Source organism: Anarrhichthys ocellatus, unplaced genomic scaffold (genome assembly GCF_004355925.1).
Source record: "Anarrhichthys ocellatus isolate YVR2014 unplaced genomic scaffold, GSC_Weel_1.0 scaffold1, whole genome shotgun sequence".
NCBI classification, from domain to species: domain Eukaryota; kingdom Metazoa; phylum Chordata; class Actinopteri; order Perciformes; family Anarhichadidae; genus Anarrhichthys; species Anarrhichthys ocellatus.
This window is the reverse complement of record NW_022280031.1, coordinates 6,544,708-6,568,644: the sequence shown is the minus strand read 5'-3', so window position 1 is coordinate 6,568,644 and position 23,937 is coordinate 6,544,708. Positions and strand designations below refer to the sequence as shown.

Sequence of the window (23,937 nt, the reverse complement as noted above, 5' to 3'; positions counted from 1 at the left end):
GTTCAATCTGTATGAATGCTTATTCATTTAACAGGCTTTTGTTCCCACTAAGTTTAAAGCCTCTTGATTCCACATGTTTACTCTTCTATGTTCTGTATCATCACTTAGACCAATGTCCATACTGATACATCAATTTGATGCAGATGCAGATGAAGAGAAACATCAAGAATCAAGTGAGAACAAACACATCTGAGGCAGACATGTTGGAACGGACAACGAAATAAAAACCACAGTGTCAGGATGAAAAATGGCCCCTCGACAATATCTTCCTCCCCAATCTCGGTGGTGTTGAAGAATATTCGGGCGGACGGTACATGATTTATGATCCCCTGGGTGACTGTGTCTGCCGCAGTCGTGTCGCATGTCCAATGTCTAATAGAGAAACGACCACCTGGTGAAAGTCCAAAGTTAGATCAGCGAGATAAAGCTGTAAATCACAGATTATTAGAGTAGTCATCAATGAAGAAAATTAAATGTGTATTCTCTTAGAGAGTGGATATCTGTCCCCAAAAAGTATGAGTATGTCCATGCTCTTCTTTGATCTTCTACTCCACTACATTTATTTATATAGCAGCAAACAAATATTTGCATTATAAAGGTATAGTAGAGTAATATCTACATGAGCATTGAGCTGCTCTCCCTCTGTATATTTTGTAATTAGAGCTACTGTGCATTGTTTACATAGCATGTGTTTAGTGCATGTTAGCACATGTGAGCTTGACCCACTGGCTAGCTCACATTGGCTTCTGCACTGCACTCATATAAAGATGTCCGACTGACAGCCTCGTGGTGGAATGGTAGCACCAAACCCTCCAGCTTCCCCTCAGGTAAACACTGTTAGCTCTGTCAGCACTGTTGCTGTTGTTTACACTGCTGTTTGCACCGTTAGCTGCTAGCCACCAGCTCAGCTGTGGTCAATAGGCTAACTGTGAATTTACATCCCTTGATGGATCTAGATGAGCTGTTAAGTGTGAGCTATATTTAGTCAGAGTGACTTGAACATATCTTAATGGTGAGCAACAGGAATTCATGCTGATACTGCTTTTAATCATGGATTAAATCACCATTAGTTAAGTATTTCATTTAATCTTACACCCTAAATTCAGGCCAACGTCTTACATCACTGGTATAAATAATAACACATTTTCTGTCCTTCAAGTGCAAAATGTTATTTCCTCCCTTCCACTATTATTTATTCATTGTTCATATATGTATTATGAGTGTTACTCATTTATTAATGCTCATTCATTGTTGAGCAGTGAAACATGACGTGTTTCTCTTACAGCCTCACAACTGTTTTTTGGGGATGCTAACAGAACCTCAACGCTAATTTTGTGGTATGATTTGTATTTCTGTATCCTGACACACCATGAAACGGCTTGCATTTTTTTTATCAATTGAAATGACGAAAGCTGCGTCAGACCATCACTTCCTCAGGTTGGAGTGGATAACCTTGACAAATCCCTCTTTTCCCTCTCAGCATCACACCTTCACGTGCGCCGACGCTGTGATGGGCGGAAGTCTCAAACAACAAGTGAGTAGCAGGTGATACATTTGTCATTGTTGATGAGCAGCACTTTGTGCGTCACGGTGCGCCCCGGACTCTCCACGCTGCATGTTAATTGTGGGCAGAGCAGCATGTGATCCTCCGTCCTCCAGTAGTCCTCCGAGCGCTCAGTCCACACCACACCGACACACAAGTACTGCCCGGCGGATGTACTCATGCTTCTCCACTTATTTTCTGCGTTCATAATAAACCCTGGATATTGTTGATCGCTGCTAAAGACTCACGGTGAGAAATAATTTATTCCTAACATCCCTCCGCTGTGCAGCTCTCTCTTTTTAGGTGTTATCACCTGCCTCGAAATAAAGAAAGTTCACAGACAGCTGGGAAATAGTTTCAATCGCTTTGTTTTACATCTTAAACGCAGCTTGTTTTGAGTCATGTCAAGTTCTCTCTGCCTATATTGCATCGTTGTCGAGATGTGGTGTAGTTTACACAGAGGTCGCTGATTATCGTCTGTGACCTTGATTGCGCGTGTTTAAAAGTCGTCGCATCACGTGATGAGCGGTAGAAATCTGAGATGAAAACACTGGGCTCTCACCATCAGCACCAGATGTGCTGACACGAGGGAGCAGTGCTGTTGTGTTCATAAGTGAGAGCATTCCTAACCTGCAGCTTCTCTGCTCAACTATATTTTACTGTTAAAAAGCTTTTTATGGAGAAAAAAAACTCTTTAGATTTCCACTGGTCCACGCCATTATTTTCTTAAAGCTGTGATATCTAATGGGCTGTTGCCATGAATGAATGCGCTGGTTGTTAAAGACTTCAGATGTTTAATACTTCCCAGTGTGAAACAACTGATTAAAAGCCTTGTAAAAGAGGCTGGTAATCAATCAATTATCGATTAATGGACACGTGGACATTTAAACACTGATTACACTGATAGCTACAGGGTTTGCAGTTTTTCATCCTGTTAGTTGTGTGTAATATTGTGTATATAAGTGTTTAAATGTCATTACTCTCTGTTCAAATATCACTTGTCTTACAGTGAAAACTGTGATGGGGGAGGATACGCAGCTTTACTTTGTCACGTGACAGGATATCTTTGGGTTTTGAACTGTTAGTTGGACAAAACAAGCAATTTGAAGACATCAACTTTGGCTTTAGGAATTTGTGACAGACATGTTTTCACTTTTATTTAATGAATTTAGAAAAGAATCTGTAGATAATAAAATAGTTGTTTGTTCTGACTCTGGTTTGGATACATCCATTGTTAGAGTGTCATGTCCAACAACATGGAGTCACAACAGAAGATAGCTGCATACACACATGACAAACTGCTGTATTGTACAATAGAAGACACTATTTCCTAAATGAAACCACACTATTGTTGTACAGAAAACGACTCCACATTGCACCCTCTGATGTTGATGTGACATTTTGTCCGAGTCATTAAGAGATGATGTACATTATGAGGTAGCTTTCCCTTGTTGTGAAGAATGCAAAATAATAAATAGGTTATGTAGGTTATATTTTAAACTCTGTACTAGATCTCATTTTGACACAGGAGAGAGATAACATTGCAAGCACACCCAAAGATTAGTTTCCTCCTGCCATGAAAAAACACGTCTTTACTTTGGCATGAAATGGTTCCACACAGTCGGACTCTTAGTATCTGCTGGGTTCATGAAAACTGTGTGTTGGTGGGTTTTTCCGGGCGGATTATTTGTTGGGTGTTTTCATCTCTCAACGTTGGCTGCATGATGCAGCCTCTGATTGATATTACATGTCTTGTATGCTGTAGGATGGGATTGAATGACAAGACAGAGAGGCGGTGCCGGGGGCTTTACAGTTAATGCACACAGGATTATGAAGACTTGTGAATGGACATGGATTATTACATCAAAGGCTCATCTTGGCATGCACAGAGGAGGAAATCTGGTGTGGGATGAAAAATGCATGAACAAGTAAACATAATGCACATTCTGAGCACGAATTAACTTCCGGTGTGTTTGTGTCATTCTTGTTACCCTGAGGAGCTGAGAGTGTTTGTGTGGAGGTCATGTTCCTTGTGGAGAATCTGCTGGTGGTAACAGAGTTTGTTTTAAGCTGATGTAAGAAGTGAGTGTTGTGACGATGAAGGCTTGTGTGCATTAATGCTGTTGCGTCACACTCGAGGTGGTGCAGCATCTTCATTCAGCCCCAGTTTCCTTACACATTTTCCCTCTGCTTTGACAGGACTAAAATTGTGACTTAGTCTGTATTCATAGCCTGTTGTTTTATTTATCTTTTCCTCTGTATGTGAAACAATGTTCAAACAACCTAAGCTTTGCAGTTGTGCATGTCAGTGGATGGCAGATTTTTTATAATGGAGAAATGACTCACTCAATAAGTAATGAGCCTGCACAGGGGCTCGTGATGTGGATCAAGAGACCACATGACGGCACCTGCTTCATCCAGAGCATCCATTTCGTTTGGGTTGAACCAACCACTCCCTGAAAGAGGGGTGAGGTTGGATGTTGCAGCCAGGCTTCAGAGGATTAGGGGAATTACAGGGAAAAAAGCACTAAAGTTAAGCTTTGCCGAACAGGGAAATTAAATAGAACAATTTGCAGGATTGGGTATTTTTTTTTAAAACCAAAAACATTTCGTGAGAGACAAAAAGCTGTATAGCGTAAAAATGTCCCTGCTGAGTTTTGTTGAAAGAATCGGGTTAAGTTAACACACAGGTGTGACGAATGGTCTCCTGTCTTTATGTTGACATCCTTCATGGCTCTGGAGAGGCATAAACAGGTGTTACAATCCATTGTCTCGTTATGAGCCTAACCAAGCACTAAATGGAGGAATAATTGTGTCAGCGATTGTGTGAAGTGTTATTTAAGGATCACAAAAGGAAGCTTCAAATTAAATGAGCCTTGACAAGGCCACAAACCCAACAGCTTATTTGAAATGGAGACTATTTATGGGATTTGTTTTATCCAATAATAGAAGATTATTACATTTTAATTATTGATGATAGTCCTTTTCACAATTTTCTATTTGACCTTTCTGCCTTTCTGATGCAGGACTGAGGCCCAAACCAAAGACCCAGCTGTCACTGCTCAGCATCTCCCTTATAGCTACATCCATCCACCTCTTCTCCTCTATCTGTCTGTATCACCTCCTTCTGTTCCCAACAGACTCGCTCTCTCTTTCTCTCACCACCCCCACCCCCCTCCCGACCCTCAGCCTCCCTGATGCCTAAGAACATCAAGGTGACGCAGCGCGAGCAGAGCCATGAGCACGTCACAGAGTCGGTGGCCGATCTGCTCGCACACGAGGAGACGCTCGACTACAAGAACAGCTCCCTGAACGTTGGAGGGGATGCCGGGAAAAAGGTCCCGCAGATAGAGTTGCCTGAAAACGATGGACGCCCAGCCTGGAACAGCAAACTGCAGTACATCCTGGCACAGGTTGGCTTCTCTGTGGGCCTGGGCAACGTGTGGCGCTTCCCTTACCTGTGCCAGAAGAACGGAGGAGGTAATATACTCAAAGTAGTCCAAGCTGCCGTGTTGCACAAGGATCATCACATTTACTGTACTTAAATTCACATTTTACAGAGTTCCTTTACGTTTTTAGAGATTTTTGATATCCATAAATTCATCTTAACTTAAAGCTATCACAACCCTTTGTGATAGTAACAAAAAAGACAATATGACGGATCGTAATGTACACTAATAGTGTCTCCAACCCAGGACTACTGAGAATAAACAACTAAGATTGTGAACATGCTTACCAGTACACCTGCTAACATCAGCATGTTAGCATCGTCATTGTCAGCATGGCTGTGCTAAGCAGGACACATTGAAGTAGTTTTACCAGGGGGCAACCTCCAGGTTTGGGAAAGTGAAGCCAATGTGGAAGTATTTGAACTAACTTCTTTCAAATGGCCATTAGGGGGCGACTCATCTGGTTGCAAAAAGAAGAACTTCTCACTTGATTTATTACCTCAGTAAACATTGCAAACATTAGTTTATGGTCTGAATCGCTAGTTTCAAGTCTTTTTCAATACAGCATGATGTGCATTTTGTAAATTATGATCCATTTAGAGTAAAATAGACGATACAGCAGAGTATGCTTTAGTGCGTGGCTACCTTGTGATTGACAGGTCGCTACCACGGCGTTGTCCGGTCTCGTTGTTGTCTGTGTTTTTGTCCTTCAACTTTTACCCTTCATAGTGTTTTTTAGTTCATTCTTGGTGGCCTGAAAATGTCCTATTCAGTGTTGGGTTTTGCTTCACTTCTGGTTGCAAAAAAAGTTTTGACGTCACGATGACTACGTCCACTTCTTGGGTTTGAGTCAAAAGTAATATGGGTTCACTTAGGTGGTCATCTTTCAAGCATTGAAGACATTTTGCAGCCTTTGATACAAGGGTTGAGCAATAATTCAATATTTATCTTTAGCAACTATGTGGAACCATATTGTGATGATATGATTTTGTTTCTGTTATCTGTTATATAGATAGATAGATAGATAGATAGATAGATAGATAGATAGATAGATAGATAGATAGATAGATAGATAGATAGAGAGAGAGAAAGATGTCTTTCAGACAAACATTTATATAAAGTCAGCATCTGCTGAGCTTCTTTAGCTTTTCAGCTGTGTTGCAGTTACCATCACAAACTACATGGAGCTTCCATTCAGGACAGTAAACAGCAATGTCTAAATATAGCTGCACTATTGATTACTACTGCCGACAGGGCAGGCCGGGCTCCGCTGATATTCTGGTAAACAGAGAAGGGCTTGATAAAAAATGTAACTGTATAGTGATGAGGGTATATTTTGGTCTGGGGCTGCATGTAACCGGAGGTGCACAGTGTAAACCTGAGTTCACTGTAAGTGGAAACAAATCTTGTCATTGCTTATAGGCAGGATTTACTGACAGTACACTCCCAAACCAGTCAGGTTATGCGGTTTGATGAGCAGCCATTTTTCACTCTGTAATTGTGTGTGTGGCAGCCAATTACAGACACATTAAAGGTCTGTGTTGTTTGGGAGTTATCGCGGTGGGGGCTTCTCTCTCATTGATGGTACCTCCTCATGTATTTATCTTCTCCCTTTAACATCCTCTATCCTTTCTCCCTCCATTGTCACATCTTAATGCGCGTCACTGCCGTATTCCACATTATAGTATCTGTAATGCAGTGGATTTAAAAATCCTGGCAAACTCTTAACTACATTTAACCTCACTATTCTCTCTATTTCAGCCTTCTTGATTGAGCCTTTTGCCTCCTCTCTTCTCCTTCTGCCTCATTACTTCACCCACTATCAAATGTGTGTGCTACTGTATGTAATTCCGACTTCTGATGTATTAGTAGTACGTGTTTGCCTGCTATAAGTCCCAAATGACGAATCGCCCTTCACATGGAACACAGTTGCAGCCTGATTATGCCGCTCTGGATTAAGCTGCAGAGAGACAAATTTAGACTTCCATCAAAATTAAAATGAAATTCTAAGAATATTCGTCAGTGGAGTCGAGGACCTTACGTTTGAGAGGAGCTGGGTGTGGGAGGGGGTTGGGTAAATATATCTCAATGGATCACATTTTGTAAGTGATGCAAAATAGTTGAATTATTTACAAATGTCACTGGCATTAAAACAGCAACGTTTATACTCACATTGTTAAAGGATTGTACCAGTATATTTACATATTTCAGCCTATTTACTACAAATACACTCATTGGATGATCAGAAAATTATGTTTAAAAAACGGTTTAATGTGATGCAGTCCTTTTAAAAATACAAAATATTACTGTTTTAGAAAGTCGTCATTTTTTAAGACTGTTTGTGATGGTTCTGTCATATTGGATTTCATTGTATTGAACATGTTGGTCCTGGGATGTACATGAGAGAGACAAACAGCAGTCTAATAATACGACAGCACCACAGACTACAGACTCAAAACAAATGATGTACTGTAACGAGCAAACAAAGAAAGAACTGATCTCAATATAAGACGTGGAAGAAATTCTACAGCGATATGGTTCACTGTAAAAAGTGTAAAAAGCCATAATGTAAAGTATATGATATTCAAAGTAAAAGATTAAATCTGTAAGGAAAAGTCCACTCTTACATTATCTCGAAAAAGGATATTCCTTAATTCCCACAGCAACAACTGCATTTCCGTTAATTAGTTTGTTTTGTTTATTTTTCATTAGAAACATACTTTTGCGTCTTTGCAATTGTCTGACAAATACAACAATAATAAAAGGCATTCAAATTAAGGACGGACATCACTTTTTTTTCTGTGTTGGGTTAGCAACCAAACATTAGTCTCCATTTTTGTTTCGTACAAATTTACACATTTGTCTTGAAATGACTAATGCCATGTGCCTCCGTGTTTTGCAGGTGCCTATCTGGTTCCCTACTTCATCCTCCTCCTCCTCATTGGCATCCCGCTCTTCTTCATGGAGCTGGCTGTGGGTCAGAAGATCCGGCGTGGGAGCATCGGGGTCTGGAACTATGTCTGTCCCAGTCTGGGCGGTATAGGGGTGTCCAGTCTGATGGTGAGGGAGGAAAGGCACTCATTTCCATTTTCAGAATAATCTCAGATCTCTACAGCAGTAAGCCTAAAACATACACTTGATAACACTTTCTTTAGTGTGCTTCGGAAAAGCGGCGTGGTGGAGAGAAAGAGTGTGTGTCCTCTGATAAGAATCAGGGAGGTTAATGGAGGAAAGCATGCAGTTTAAAAGAAGCACATCTGCTGAATGTGCACCAGTATAAGTAAAAACCAGCAACTCTTCTGTCTGTGTGACTTATTTATAATATTGTTATGCCTTTTGCCTGCCTGACGTATGGTTTGTGTCTCTTATGCATGTTTATAGCATGTAACAACCATGAAACTGATATGGCAATGAGCAGGATAGAGTTACAGGAACATCTGGAGTCAAAACAGCAACCTTCACGCTGCCTCAGGCTTTCTTGGGTTTATGGGAGGTATTGATGTGCTGGAGAATGAAAGGTAGCCTTTCGTTAGAGTTGCACGGCTGACGCAGAAGTAGCTATAAATATCTCGAGGAAGATCAGTGTTGAAAAGAGAGTGCTTTAATTATTCATGCTTTCCTCAGCCTTATTTAGCTTGTGAATGTCCTGGCTGGCAAGATTGCTCTGGAGATTGAAAGCAACATGGAAAATACACAAAGCATGCTGCCTCATCTGCATAATTTTCTCACACTGTATTATACAGTTTAGTGGAGGTATAAAAATTAAAACCTTATACTGTAAAATGTGATCTATCTGTCTGTCTGTCCTTCTGTCTGTCTATCCAGGTGTGTGGCTTTGTAGGTCTCTACTATAATGTGATCATCGGCTGGAGCATCTTCTATTTCTTCCAGTCCTTCCAGTATCCTCTTCCATGGAGCGAATGTCCAATCAGAAGGAACGGGACACTTGCCAGTGAGTGACAGTAAATACCAACTTAGAGACTTACATGTGTAGCACATTTGAAACACAGAGGCAATTTACTGTAAGGTCATTTGCATAAAACAAATAAGCGCTTTAGAAAAACATTTAAAAGCAAAACAAAGGCAAACGCTAAATCGATTATAGAATAAACTACATGCAGAAAAGGTCTATAGGGAACTACTGGGTTTATTTTTCATGGATATAAGAAATATAATACTGACCAGTTTGTGTATTTTGTTTTCAGTTGAGTCAAACGCCATTACAATAGATGAATGCTTTACTGTCTAATACCAAGAGTGCTTACATTTTCAGGATTATGTTGTGTCATTGTTATAATCAATCTTTTTAAAAGCATCTACATGGTTCTTCTCATAATTATTCCTCAATGAGCCACCATGCTACAAGCTTTAGGAATACATTTGCAGCCTCAGCCTTTCGACAAACCTACAGCAAGCAGATCAGACAAATTGCGTTAACTTCCTTACAACTTTTTGTCACGACTTCACGGACATAATCCAGAATAAAACCCTCCGGAGTTCATTTGATTAGAGGCGATATAACGTAACCCCGGGGCCAGCCGAGAAACTGTGACTCAGCGAGGCGGAGGCTCCTGGCAGAAAGACAGGGAGCAGAGTAAAACATTTCACTTTATCCAGTGTGACACACACAGCATCTTGATGGAACAAGACAGTAATCAATTTAGCAGAGGCCAATAGATTTCATCAGATGTAGATCATCACACATCTGAAAAGAGCTTTACCTGCACCTGTATGTGTTTATGTGGGTTTTGTATGTGAATCTGCACCATCCTGCAATATCATGTGGAGAAACGCAACACTGTTAACTCTAAACTCACATACAGTACATATAATACTCTAATTTCCCTGAGGTATAGGAATGTACTGTGTGTTCAGTAAAAAATCTCAGGTGTTGTGAATTGCAAGTTCAGGCTTTGCATACTAAGCACACAGATGACCTTGTTTAGCTCCCTTCACGTCCGAGAGGTGTAAACCAGCCGGGAATTGCGATATTGACTCGAGCAAACACTCATTATACTTCTCCCTCTGCCCTCTCCAAGACATCCAAACCTCCCTGCTGCATCTTCACACCCGATTTCTCATTAACACCCAAACTAAAGCTCCATCTCGCTCTGTCTGCCAAACATGCAGTTCTGGAGCCGGAGTGCGAAAAAAGCTCGGCCACGACCTACTTCTGGTACCGTCAGACTCTGAACATCACCAGCACCATCGCAGAGAGCGGCGGCCTCAATGTGAAAATGACCCTGTCTCTACTGGTGGCCTGGATCATCGTCTGCCTCGCCGTCATCAGAGGGATCGCCTCCTCTGGGAAGGTAGTGGAGAGGATAAGGCAGAAATGTACGATGTGATGACAGAAAACATGTAGGAGACCACCGGATTCCCTGACCTGAATGTATGTTTACATTTTCCTCTTTCTCAGGTGATGTACTTCAGCTCTCTTTTCCCCTATGTGGTGCTGTTCTGTTTTCTGATCCGAGGTTTGATGCTGAAGGGCTCAGTGGATGGCATCGCTCACATGTTCACTCCCAAGGTGAGACTTTGTTCCTCGCAGTATTTTTAATCAACCATGCTGACAAATGCTCAACAATCTGACTTTCTCTTTCGATACCTCACAGTTGGAGAAGATGCTGGAGCCGCAGGTGTGGAGGGAGGCGGCCACCCAGGTGTTCTTCGCCCTGGGGCTGGGGTTTGGAGGAGTCATAGCCTTCTCCAGTTACAATAAGATTGATAACAACTGTCATTTTGATGCAGTGCTCGTCTCTTTCATCAACTTCGTCACTTCCATTCTGGCCACGCTGGTAGTGTTCGCCGTGCTGGGCTTCAAGGCCAACATCATGAATGAAAAGTGTATCGTAGAGTAAGTTCAACACTTGCAGAAGCTATTTATCCTTAAGCACCAATCATGGTGTATGTAAAAATCTTTAAGCCAAAAATAGAAAATATGAGCACAAAAACAAAGCGTGACCAACTCAGCCACTTGTTTGTTCACAAGAAATGGTTTATTTCCTGATGCGTACTGTAGATTAACCAAGAAATTTAGCCTGAATTTTCACAACATATATTTTTTTCCGATCCCGTTTCCCCGGGGGCGTGTGGGACAGCTGGGCCGATGAGATATACTGTTGGTTTACTAATTAATCAATATCATGAGGGACACCTGTCAGAGGATCCTACTGGTCCTTGTTCCTCGTCATACTAACTCTCAACAGGAATGCAGTCCAATGTCCAGTATCTATGCATCTACTATGTATGGGCCTATGTGCTGCTTGGATTTGAGCTTTAAATCTTTACCCGGCTTTGTCTCAGTCATGTTTTTATTGAAAGGTGCAATATAAATACATTTATTATTATATACAGTCCGGCCCTTGCCTGTATATAATATGTATGTTTAAGTTTGCTTGATATCTGTGGATTATGTTTATTTTATCTCCGTAGGAATTCAGAGAAGATCCTGGGATACCTCAACTCTAACGTCCTGAGCCACGATCTCATCCCTCCACATGTAAACTTCTCCCAAATCACCACATCAGACTACGCTGAGATGTACGGCGTCATCAAGACAGTAAAAGAGGGCAGCTTCGCCCAGCTAGGTCTGGAGCCTTGTCTCCTGGAGGACGAGCTCAACAAGGCAAGTCTTCGGCACAGCCCCGCTACAGCCGACTCCTGAGCATGTTCTGTGTTTGACTCTTTTTCCACCTGTCAGTCTGTTACTTAATTTCAGTCCTCTGACCGTCTCTCTGCAGTCTGTTCAGGGCACCGGCCTAGCCTTTATCGCCTTCACAGAGGCCATGACCCATTTCCCGGCGTCTCCGTTCTGGTCAGTAATGTTCTTCTTCATGCTCATCAACCTCGGTCTGGGCAGCATGATCGGCACCATGACCGGCATCACCACACCTGTCCTCGACAGCTACAAGGTCCAGAAGGAGCTTTTCACAGGTAGACCTGCCCCACTGACAGGACAGTGTGTGCTATTAGTAGTTGAATCTCCTTACTCAGCACTGCATTAAAGCACATCAGGCTTTGAATTATTGCTCTGAGTGCAGTGAATGCAAAACACTCACAGTAAACAAACATTTTATTTTCCATTTATTTTCCTCTGAAGGCTAATTGTTTGTCTTCTGTGGGTTTGTTTCAGTGTGTTGCTGCATTGTGGCCTTCTTCTGTGGTCTGTTGTTTGTTCAACGCTCAGGGAATTACTATGTCACAATGTTTGACGACTACTCTGCCGGACTGCCTCTCACAGTAGTGGTCATCCTGGAGAATGTGTCTGTCGCTTGGATTTATGGCACAAAAAGGTACAACTGGCTGTATGTTTGTGTGTGTCTGAAATTCATCACGCTCAAAAATGAAATAAAAGTGGAACATAGGAGTATTAAATAAGCATACAATTGTACAAAGTGACTTAATCATTACTGTAATGTTTTTGTTGTTCTTTCTCTGTCAGGTTCATGCAGGATCTGGAGGACATGTTGGGTTTTCGACCATGTATAATCTATTTCTACCTGTGGAAGTACGTCTCCCCTCTGTGTCTCATTGTGCTCATCGCAGCCACTGTCGTAGAGATGGCCATCAGTCCACCAGGATACAATGCCTGGGTCGAAGAGCTGGTCAGTTTGTGTGTGTGTGTGTGTGTGTGTGTGTGTGTGTGTGTGTGTGTGTGTCTGCAGGCCCAGGAACGCTTCGAGAGTTATCCTCCCTGGGCACTGGGCATGTGCTTCTCTCTCATCATCGTGGCCATGCTTCCTCTTCCTGTTGTCTACATCGCCCGTCGCTTCAACCTAATGTCAGACGGCTCCAACAAGCTGTCTGTCTCCTACCGTAAAACCATGATGAAGGACATATCCAACCTGGAGGAGCAGGACGAGTCCAGATTCATTCTCGGCGCCAAGCCCGGCGAGGCGCCACCATCAGCGCCAGCAAGCAGGGCCTTCCTGACTCCAGGAGGCACCAAAACCCTGGACACCAACTCCCTGTCTCCAAACATCTGCTACGGTACGAGTTACCAGAACGCTGCCATCAGCCCCACCACACCGACTACACCGACCACGCCCGCCACACCAGAGTCTGACTCTTGACTGCTGTCCAAACAACACTCTGACACCCAGTCCTGTAGCACAGTTCACCGTCTAGCCATGAAGTTTCTACCGAGGGTCACTGCAGAGCCGAGAATCCCCACCACTGCCCTACTAACGCTACAAAACTGTATGTAGCCGCCCAATTTATCTGAACACACTCTTCTCAAAATAACACCAAGGAACCACCTGCAGCAGGAGGTTAAAAAAAAGACTAAAGTCACTCTTAACAGTAGATCAAACATATCAGAATGAGATTTGTATTTATTCTGTATATAACATCAAAGAGTTTATTAAGATAAAGTTCTGTGATCTGCCTTAGTATAAGGATCCTCAGCAGACACAGCCCCCCCCCCAACACACACACACACACACACACACACACACACACACACACACACTCACGCAGTTTAATGCACATCCCCGTGGATGAGTTCAGGGGATCTGAAAGAATGAATGTAGAGGAGCCGGTGTGGTCCTGCTGGTTAAACTATTTTTTTTCTGTACACTGGGCAAAGAGAGCCAAGATGAATGTGAGTTTAATTATTTTATGGATTAAAGCCTGTCCTCCCTAGTGGTACAGTGTGTCAAAGCCATACAGTTCAAGTTCTTTTCTATGAAGTATTATGCAGGGATTTCAGTCAGTACATACATAATGTCTACACAAGCACCTCTGTTCTGATATTTGAGCTGGAAAACACTTTTCACAGCGCAGATCTGTTTTCAGGGCTCTGTGTATTGTAAACTATACTTAAGGCTGCTCTAAAGACATCCATTTATGTCCAATTCCCATTTCCCTCTGTGTTTTGTGTGTAGCCAGTATTGTAAACAGTGGTATGCAGTATAGTAATATGTAAATGATTTCATCATCCGTTACACAAACATTATAACTTGTAAAAATCCCTCATTTCAGTTTCTCCACCAAAGAGTACATAGTAGACAACAAAACATTTCAAATCTATATATTTATGTTGCAGAAAAAACAGAAAATACTGAAAAACAAGGCACTCGTTATCATACAGTAACAGAAAGCACAGCTTTTTCATGAGAATTTGAAACAAACGTTGATTCCTCGCTTAATGCAGTTTCTTCCTCCTAGGCCACAAAAGCACAAAATAGATTTCACACAATTATTGTGCACAAGTGAATTACTAACCCTAATTGTTGATGTATTGTTTTAAAGACTTATGCACACCAGGAATTAATATGTTCAGCTACATATATTAACATATTAAGTCAGCAATAAATATTTATTTTAGAGCACAAACTTTCACTTTGGACCAAAAACATAATGAATAAGAAATAGGAAAATCAGCAATGGACCAAAAGATTTAGGAACTGAAGGAACGAAAATCCAAATAAAGTAATAAACTCATCAAATAACTTAGTATGAACTTCTGTAAGCCTTGGACAAACTGTACATACATGCACAAACAACACATTAATGTACACATCAAATGCACACAGTTTCTGTATATGTGTGGAATAATGGACCTCATTAAGTCTTATTGAAACAGACAGACACCCCCACGTTTTCTTTGTGATGTAGATCTTTGACTCCTGGTTGAACTGATTCATTGTCGTACACACTGGTAGCAAATAGTTGTGCAAAAACTGTCAACAAGTTCCCACTGAGCACACTCACGTTCCTGTTACATGGAAGAGGATACCTTTATTTATTTTTTTATCACAATATTCAAATCAATGGCATTAAGGATTAAATGGACTATATTTATATTCCTGTATATTTGCATTGTAGATGTGATAAACAACAAATATTTATCTTTTAAAAGTGACCAGTATATATTTTCATCTTCTGTGATGGTTATTTAAATTGTATATCTAAAGACTTGTCTATTTTCTAGTCTGTGTAGCTATTTCTTTTTGTGCGATGTGAAAATGCTGCTGGGAGGTGATGTGTGATGTGAAGTGTAGTCTTTATGGACAGCAGTAGCTGGTTGTCTGTTGTGTTCATGAGAGCTGTGTGTTCTTCTGGCTGCAACTCCATCACTTTAGCTTTAGCGGTCTGCTTGTTTTTAGCCACACTAGCACCACCTCCAGCAGGTCAAACTTTCCTCTTGAGCAACACACACAATTCCTGTCTGCCTCAGATATATTAAGATGAATGCTAAGATAGCATCATGCTAAATGTTAGCAAGCTGCTCTGCTAATTGGGTGAAAAAGCGCTAACACGCTGTTACCTTTAGCCTGACAAGATTATTAGCATACTAACTAACCTCGCATGTTAAATGTTTTGTTAAATATCACCATGCTAACAAATCCATTAGTTACTAGCATACATGTCAAGATGCTAACAAGCCTCGGCTCAAATTTTGCAAAAACAGTAAAACTTCCTGTTATTCAGACTTTGGAGTATTACAATTTAACCCCACTGTTTGGCTTATAGTCATTTAAAAAGCCTGAATTAGCTGTTACAGTTTTGCATATTTGGGCAGTTCATTAACAGGCAATATCAGACACAAACAAACAATGTAGCTGTTAAGTTAGCTGAATTTATTCAATCAGTGTTAATATTGAAATTTGATTTAAATGTAACTGCCAGCCTGGCTTGCAGCCATTTTGCCAATAGTTTTGTTGTTATTTTTTTTAATCACTACTCCTGATATCTCGGACTTGGAATAACTAACTTGGAAGATGACATGAATCTTAATTTCCAACTCGGTCGCTTTTTATTATGGTCTTAATGATATGACGTGAACGCTGCAAGAGCACAGCTGAGCCCAACTTCAGCTGAGACTGATGAATCAGCGCTTTTAGACTGAAAGTTGAGCCAAATCAGAAGGACCACATTCAGACATGTTTATTTCGACAGAACAGCCATTGTGTTATGTGTTATTTGTGTCCTTATTTCTTCTGTCACATTACTGGAGATGGACTGATACATCGAGGCCCACATGAGCACACATCACGCTCATGTCTTAACTTTGTATGCATCCAAAATTCAAAACTGTCCTCATTTTTTGCCCCTCTAGAGCTACATTTCTTCCTTCATCCAATCATCAGTTTTGTGTTCTGTGTGTAAAGAGCATCCCTGTCTTACTGGCTAGTGTGGCTCTAAACTTAAAGTCTTGTTTTATCTCGTCTTGTTTTAGTCAGTGTGAACCAGGCACTTCCTGCTGAGAGTGTGTCAAGTAGAGTTCTCTCCGTTGTTCAAGTCTGTAAATAATCTTGTGTAATCAAGATAGATTTTACCCGTGTGAAGTATATCATTGTCTCAAAAAGTAACTGTTTTAGCAGTAAATGCAATATAAAGTAATAATGAATGTGATTAATGCACTTTTTTTCACTCGGACTGCAAAAAACGTTAGGGTTTGTTTTGTTGTCCTCATTGTGTAAAAGCAATATCAAGTTATTAGACTGCAGATCAATTTAAGATTGACACATTAGTGTCAGATAATAGCAATGATTAGGATCTGCCCCTTATAGCCAAAGGGATGTTACAACTTTTGCTTACAAGTGCTGGAGTGTGTGTGCGTATGTAAATATAGTAAATGTGTGTGTGTGTGTGTGTGTGTGTGTGTGAGTGTGAACTATATATATATGTGTATGTGTGTAGATTCCTTCTTTTACCTGTGGGTGCAGGACCTAACTGAGCACACGTTTCAAGCACTGCCTGTACAGGAGACACGTTTATAAATGTCTCTTTAAATTTCTCTGTCTCTCTTTCCTCAGTCATCATATGATTGTATCATATTGACAATTATTGTAAAAAATATTAATAATAAAGTGTGGACAAGCTGCTGTCGGATTTTGTTTTACTGCTTTGAAATGTAGTCAAAACTGTGTTGAGGATTAAAAAAACAAGTTTACGTTGGGAATGTGACATTGTCAGAAATGTTATGAAGCTAATTAGTTCAACTAAGATAGTAAACATTATACCGGCTTAACATCAGCATGTTTGCATTGTTATGAGCGAGTGAGCATGCTGACATTAGTACCTAAGAACAGACTCGCACTGCTGCCAGCATGGTGTGGGAGAAAAATGTTTACATCTACAATCATATTCATTGTGTGGAATTAAGTCATGTATCTTCACAGTCTCACAGTCATAAAGTTATGTACGGTCACATTTTGTATGTACTTCACGCTCATTAAAATCATGTAAGTTCCCGTCAAGGCCTGTAGCAGTATCGCCTACGCAGTGTCGCATAAGAAACAGGATGTCTGAGTGCGAGGCCAGATGTCTAGTTCAGGCCAGGAGGTTAACAGCTTCACAGTGATATATTGAATAGTACGAAGCCTGGAACTGATTCAGCTGATGAAACAACGCACGAACCGAAATGATCAATGTAAGTATTTAAGTTGTTAAACCGTCTCCATGACAAACGTGCGTGAACTGAAGAAACTCCAATCTGTCTTGTGTTCTGTGGGTGTTCGTTACTGAGTTCCTCTTAGTGCGAATTCTGTGGTATCTCACCACGAGTCAGATAGCAACCAGTTATTAAGCCAGCTGTTAGGTATTGAGCTTTAATATAAGTCATAAAGTCAAAGAAGCTGATCATCGACATTGAAAATAAACCACAACAATGGCTGGCTCTTGTTTAACAACACTTTATACAATATATATATATAAAACGCTTCGATGCTGTAGAAGCATCTCTATTTATTGCCGCTGAGGGACAAACTCACGGGTCTAGCCACGTGAACTCCATAAACTCTGCATGAACTCAGGACATATGGCACATTGCTCACAGGTGGAAAACAAACCAAAAGTTAACAATAATTCACGAGGGTATTTTGTCGACAAGCTGTGTAGATAAGTTTGGTCATTTGGTTGAAACATTAACATCCTCGGTCACATAGGCAAAGCATAAGGTTAAATAACAGAGTAATCTTTCAAATATATGTACTCTTTTGCAAGGCCATCTACTCTACCAAGCGAGTAGAATCACGACCCTAATTAATGCAATAATCGGATATATTTAAGCAAGATAAATGAGAAAAAGATTAATACATGTGTGTGGGTTTGGATGTGTGTATCTGTGGATGTCTATGTGGGAGGTGGGCCAAAGGTCAAATACAACAAAATAGGTTTTTACAAATTCGTCTTTTATGGCGTTTTACTCTACAAGAGGACTAGACCTGGCATCCTAAATTTCATACCGATATCAATATGTTATGTTAGGTAAATATGGTATTGTTTTAATGTCACTCTAAGTATGTACCGGATGAGGTTTAACAAGTGTATGTATGTGTGCAGCTGCTGCAGCAGCTGCAGCAGCAGGCGTGCGTGTCTAAAAATAGAATCGGCCACCTGCATGCACAGGAAGGCCAGCAAATCTTCAAAGGCAGAAACCCATGGGTTACATTCCTTTGGTTACATTTATATTTTAATCGTATATATATATATATATATATATATATATATATATATCACCTACATTTCTTATTGTTTAAAAAACAACAGCATGCAGACATGAAAATAATATCAAGTTAAAAACAGTATGATGTTCAACGTGTAAGAGAATGCTGCGTTTGTTAATTAATCTGTTCAGTTTGATTATCGAGAACAAGCCGATTGTTCAAGTAATACATTAAAACTCTAAGACGGTGGTCCCAAATCGGGTCCTGCAGAGGTCCTTGAGGTAATCCCAGGGGGCGCTTATAAAACTGAGATTTACTTTAAATTCATTTTAGTTATTTACTTATAAAAAAGCACAATGAGATTTTGTATGAGGGCGGTTACGTTCTTCACTTTCCATTGCATTTCTGTTACTTCCAATGTCCACAAATTTGTCATTTTGTCCCATTTCATCAACCTAACTATCTGTCAAGATGTGGCTCCCCATACGAAGACAACAAAGCTTCAAACCCCAGCCTTTCTACGAACCTCTCAGGTATAGGTCACAGTCCGTCCGGTGTCAAATCACAGATACTGATGCAACATTTCTGTCCGAGCCAGAAGCCCGGATACAGAGGCTCTGTGAATTCAGCATCAACCTTGTAAAGAAACATCATTCTGTCTGACACCTCGTAGAATGACAGAGCTCCCTCTTTAAAGTTCAGATAAACGCCGAGCCTGCGTTGACTGGGGCATGTTTTGAGCTGGATGCTGTCAGCTCTGTGGCTCACAGAGTAGTTTGCGGCGCGATCAAGGCTCCAGGAATTTGCATTGGCCCCAAAAGCTGATCGTTGGGTGAAAGATTTTCTGTCTATTCCTTTGTAGGCGAGGGCGATCTCAGCCTTGTCTCCTTCCACCTCGATCTCATAGTAGCAGCGCTCGGCCTGCAGTCCCTCCCGGCACAGCACCTGCCGTCGGTGGATGAATCTCTGCGGGTAACGAACAGCTTGGCTCTTAAACTCGGAAGGGTTCAGCCTCACTTCTTTGTCTCCTGCAGAAATAACCAGGTCCTCATGAGCCGTGGTGGGGTCCAGGCTGAGGCAACAGGCATCTGAGGTGATGATGACAAACATGTAAAAATAAAAGGAGCACTTTGGGAACACAGTTGTGGTTGACGCGGTCTACATACAGTAGTGGAGGAAGAATTCAGATCCTTTAGTTTAGTAAGTAAAGGTTCTGACTACTTAAGTTAAAGTACAGATGTGTGAGAAGTACATGTTCTGCAGAAACATGTTCCCAGTGACTGATATATTATCATATGTGACAAAGTGGAGATAGTTTTAACTTCTTTATATACAGTTTGTAGTTCTCAACTCAAGGGTCAACAAGAAAAATCTGAGAGTTGAGATGATTAATGAGAGATGAAGGAAGAAATTCTGCTGCAAACGTGCATATTTGTTTTTCTTCTATGATATCTTGTGGATTGTTTACCTATTTCAGCCATTAACATTTATTCAGATTAATAGCGTAAAATTTTTTGTAAAATTACAAGCAAGTTACAATATGTTGTATTCTATAGGCTTATTATCTTAGGTAAAAACTGAAACTGAAAAGTGGCTACAGCTGTCATAAATGTAGTGAAGTGAGAAGACTCACACTGCAGGAACTCTGCTCTGGTTTTAGGCTCCACGTTGTGTTCAGTCATGTTAACTCCAGAGAGACCTACGAGACCATTTCAGAGCATCATTCAGTGTCACTGACAGACTCTCGACTTGTCATAGTAGGAAAAGCACAGGTGTTACTTATAACACTAACGAAGGCTAGGCTCTTTTTTTAATTTGATTAAAATTTGTCACAGACATCTGTCACAATAAAAGCCTTTACCTTAAAAAGGGTCAGTTCAAAAACAAAAACTAAACTATTTGTATGGTTAAATAAAATAAATTTGTTGACTTTTTAAAAAACATTTGTATCAAGTGGCCCTTCAAAAACCAATTATTCTTGCTTGAATTAAGATTTTTAGTGATTACCATACTGATGCACGCGATGCACCGTTTAACACTTTGACATAATGTAAATCACTTGCTGTGTACAACAGCACAAATTATAATGCAAAACCTAATACCCCAAATTATCACACATAATCCAGAGGTTATAAATTCGTACTGCATGCTGCACCTGGGGTTGACAGGATTATAATTTCCATCTATAACCTTTGGATTAAGTGTAATCATTTATAGTGTGGGGATTTCTGGAATAAAAAGTGCTGTTTAGACAAGTTCTGAAAGTGTGTTTTGGGCTTCACACCTGAAGCTACTGAGCCAATCAACAGGAGCTGCCTCCACTAAAGAAAGATTGCTCTATTTAAGAATTGTAATAACTTTACAAAGGGCAGTGCTTCACATGGTGGTAAATATGTTTTAATCCACAGACGAGGTTTACAACCTTCCTCTGAAGTTTAAATAATTATTATAATAATAGTATTAATAATGATAATACTAATAATGCTATTAATACTACTACTACTAATAATAATAATAATGTTAAACTAGCATTTTTAAGTCCAGACCATGGGACTGTGTGTTACTGGCTTCACATCTTTGCTGCATGTCGTCCTCCTCTGACTCTTCTTCTGATTCCTGCTGCTCTCCCCCGTCAGCTATTAAATAAATAGTGAATAAAAGCCATGAAATATATAGCTACTGTATACAGATTAAATAAGATTGATGTTAAATGATTTCCACATCAACAAAGACACACACCAGTTTGAGAGAGGGATGCAAATTTTCTGTCGCAAAATTCCTCCAGTTGCTTCCCGAGCTGATTGACGGCTCTCTTTGTAAACTCAAAGGGGAGAAGAGGATCCTCCGAGTCCTCGTGGAGATGATGGAGATGGTCTTTCTTACAGAGGCGCTGCATTGAGGACCAGCCCTGTGAGGAGAGAGGATTGGAAAAGACACAGAGAAATAGAGCACCATCTGTTATACAGGTTCAGGTGACGTTTCTAGAGATTGTGATCAAAGTTACCTGCAAGAAATGAACATCGCTGTCAGTCTGTGCCAGACGATCCAGCTCAGCATCTCTCTTCTTCATTTCCTCCATCTTCACCTGCAGGGTCTGCAGGGAGCTCTGGACCTGAGCTGCTGCCTCCTTCTCATGTCCTCTGATCAGCTCCCTCACGGACATGTAATGTCTCTGGAGGGAGTCAATGATGCCGGCCAAGACGGTTTCACAGTAGTCCTGTGTCTCTCTTCCCTCCTCCTCCTGTTATGTACACAAGTGTGAGATCTGGGTCCTGTATCTATTCCATTTGTTCTCTGGGATACAGAGTACACTCAGTATGAAGCAGCCACATGTTCTCCTCACCTGAATCAGTTTGAGATTCTTCACCATGTTCTTACATTTCTTTTCTTGTTCCTGGAGAATCCGCTTGGATTTTGTTTGTATGTCCCTCAGCTCCGTCTTCAGCATGTGTTGGATAGAAACACACATTGTTTGTTTGGTTTTATGAGCCTGGTGTTGTCAATATGGCATCCTTATTTTTGTGCCCGTTGGAAGTGCATCATGTAGGTTGGCGGCCTTTTTTCTATGAAACAATTTCTACGCAACAAATTATAAAGCGTGGATGCTTCACACACATCTTCAACCCGGCAGCTCAAGATCTGTACAATCGCCACAGTTTCAAGTCAAGTCAGGTCTGACGTCTCCTAAGGTTGTAATGAGCGTTCTCTCATCCGTTCTGCTGTAAACACGGCATATCTAAGTAATTCAGAGCATGTACTGTATCATCACTCCTTTATCTTTTAGCATACAGTATCAGAATTGATTAGTTGGCTTATGATCACTTTAAACAGGCCATTACAATATGACATGAAAACCTTCCTTTAAAGCAAATAACTGTATTTTGCCCCTAAATATGGACATAGACTAACGTTACAGGGTTACACTAAAATATTGATAACGTAACCTACAGTTAAGAGTACTAACGTATTGTACAATTACACTGGGTCTCCAACTAATGACAGTTCATAATCTACTGTAATTTAACACGTCCCTCGAGCCTCTGAAACCCAGAGATGCTCACAAGTCATTTTCTGAAAGTCAAGTCTCAAGTCACAATGTGTGACTTGACTCCAAGTCCCAAATCTTCCTGTCTGTTTCAAGGACACCCAAGATTAGTGTCACCAGTTCAGTATCAGACCAAATGTGATGTATGATCACAATCTCGCCTTCTGTTCCTGAGTCAGTATGACATTAAATAATGGACAGAAAATAACATTATGACGTCACAGTGAGGTTGACCTTTCAGGTCCTTATGGATGTAAACTGTCATCACTTCATCCAAACATACACCTGTGTGAAATGTTTCTGTTTGTTTGTTACACGTACCTGTTTCCTCCTCCTTTCCTCTCCCACAGACCCAATTGTGTGTCCCGTGTGCTCAGCTGAAGCACACAGCGCACATATGATCTGCTCGTCCGTGCAGCAGTAAATATCCAGAGGCCTGCTGTGACTCACGCACAGATTACTTCCTGATGAAGTGCCGGTCTCCATACAGCGCAAGCCTGCTCTCTTCGGGGTCTGCATGGACGGGCCCGAGTCTTTCCTCTTGGCACCACGCCTCTCCATGTCCCTCACCAAGTCGGCCAAAGCGGTGTTCTTGATCGGCTCGGGTCTGGAGGGAAACTTGTGACCGCATTCAGGGCAGCTGCAGGCGCGGTACTTCCTCTCGTCACGATCCAAGCGGTTGTGGATGCACCGCGTGCAGAAGCTGTGCCCGCAAGAAATAGTTGCGGGATTCCTGAGAAGCTCGCCGCAGACTGGACAGCAAAGGCGGCTGGTCTTCAGGGTGATACGAGGCTCCGCCATGGATGAGTGGAGAAAAGGGGGGCGGCTGTCAGAAGTTTGGTTTTATTTCTGCTTTTGTTTCGGTTTCCTGAAGTCAGAGAAGGGAGGGACTCAAATATTTGGGAGGGACAGAGAAAGGCCAACAATGGTGGTGCGGTAGTGCCTTGAGCCCTGCAGACAGTGAGGTGGTAGAGGATCTCCTGCTGTTATGATAGTTAGTTATGGGTAGAAAGTTAATAAGTGTTCTTCATTGACTTAATTACTTTTTCATATTATCTCTGTATCCAACTATAATACTTCTTTACACAGCATCAAAGACCAGTCAGTGAGATCTTGTTTACATGTTCTTTGACTTGCTGATTTAACTTTGCCTATGCACGTGTTAAAGTAATAGTTCAAAGTTGTTCACCAGTTTCTCTTTTTCAAGTCCACTCAAAGTTTCACTCAAACGTGGCGGTTCCAAAATTGCTGAAAGGTCTCTCTCAACCAAATGTCGGTTGTGTCACACACGAACACAATCTTGGTCTGACATGTTGCCCTGAAAAGACTTGAAGCCAAAATTTTAATTTACAATTTTTGGCTGTTCAGAATCTACATCAGAGTTATTGAAGTTCATGTTTAACACGAGAGACTCGTTTTAGCAGATTTAAACAATCCTCCACGTTTCCTGTCTGTATCTCTACTGACAGTATCAAACACAGGCAAACATCTCAAAATAATCTT

General features: G+C 41.1%; 2 protein-coding genes across 4 annotated transcripts; one reads left to right on the top strand and one right to left on the bottom strand.

Moving 5' to 3' along the window:
* Nucleotides 1-1,423: 1,423 nt before the first annotated feature.
* On the top strand, nt 1,424-16,823 carry LOC116380565 (sodium-dependent neutral amino acid transporter SLC6A17-like). Of its 2 annotated transcripts, none has more exons than XM_031842560.1 (12): nt 1,424-1,534; nt 4,733-5,023; nt 7,895-8,052; nt 8,818-8,944; nt 10,123-10,304; nt 10,412-10,522; nt 10,608-10,849; nt 11,428-11,620; nt 11,736-11,928; nt 12,128-12,287; nt 12,437-12,599; nt 12,660-16,823. In XM_031842560.1, exons 2-12 carry the CDS (start codon nt 4,741-4,743, stop codon nt 13,065-13,067), a joined length of 2,220 nt encoding a protein of 739 aa, XP_031698420.1. In that variant the 5' UTR covers nt 1,424-1,534; nt 4,733-4,740; the 3' UTR covers nt 13,068-16,823. The 2 variants fall into 2 exon arrangements, with proteins under 2 accessions (XP_031698420.1, XP_031698358.1); XM_031842498.1 differs by lacking the exon at nt 1,424-1,534 and adding an exon at nt 1,582-1,792.
* Nucleotides 16,568-23,877, bottom strand: LOC116380738 (tripartite motif-containing protein 16-like). Of its 2 annotated transcripts, XM_031842643.1 has the most exons (7): nt 22,756-23,877; nt 21,733-21,828; nt 21,394-21,630; nt 21,129-21,297; nt 20,936-21,025; nt 20,023-20,088; nt 16,568-19,477 (listed from the first exon to the last, which is right to left on the bottom strand). In XM_031842643.1, exons 1-7 carry the CDS (start codon nt 23,233-23,235, stop codon nt 18,930-18,932), a joined length of 1,686 nt encoding a protein of 561 aa, XP_031698503.1. In that variant the 5' UTR covers nt 23,236-23,877; the 3' UTR covers nt 16,568-18,929. The 2 variants fall into 2 exon arrangements, with proteins under 2 accessions (XP_031698503.1, XP_031698544.1); XM_031842684.1 differs by lacking the exon at nt 20,936-21,025.
* Nucleotides 23,878-23,937: the final 60 nt, after the last annotated feature.

Coding starts and splice junctions, on each gene's coding strand:
- LOC116380738 (XM_031842643.1), bottom strand. CDS start 23,235: ATGGCGGAGCCTCGTATCACCCTGAAGACCAGCCGCCTTTGCTGTCCA. Junction 21,829..22,755: donor AGGAAAGGAGGAGGAAACAG/GTACGTGTAACA, acceptor CACATGCTGAAG/ACGGAGCTGAGGGACATACA. Junction 21,026..21,128: donor TGCATCCCTCTCTCAAACTG/GTGTGTGTCTTT, acceptor TTTATTTAATAG/CTGACGGGGGAGAGCAGCAG.
- LOC116380565 (XM_031842560.1), top strand. CDS start 4,741: ATGCCTAAGAACATCAAGGTGACGCAGCGCGAGCAGAGCCATGAGCAC. Junction 5,024..7,894: donor GTGCCAGAAGAACGGAGGAG/GTAATATACTCA, acceptor CGTGTTTTGCAG/GTGCCTATCTGGTTCCCTAC. Junction 11,929..12,127: donor CCAGAAGGAGCTTTTCACAG/GTAGACCTGCCC, acceptor GGTTTGTTTCAG/TGTGTTGCTGCATTGTGGCC.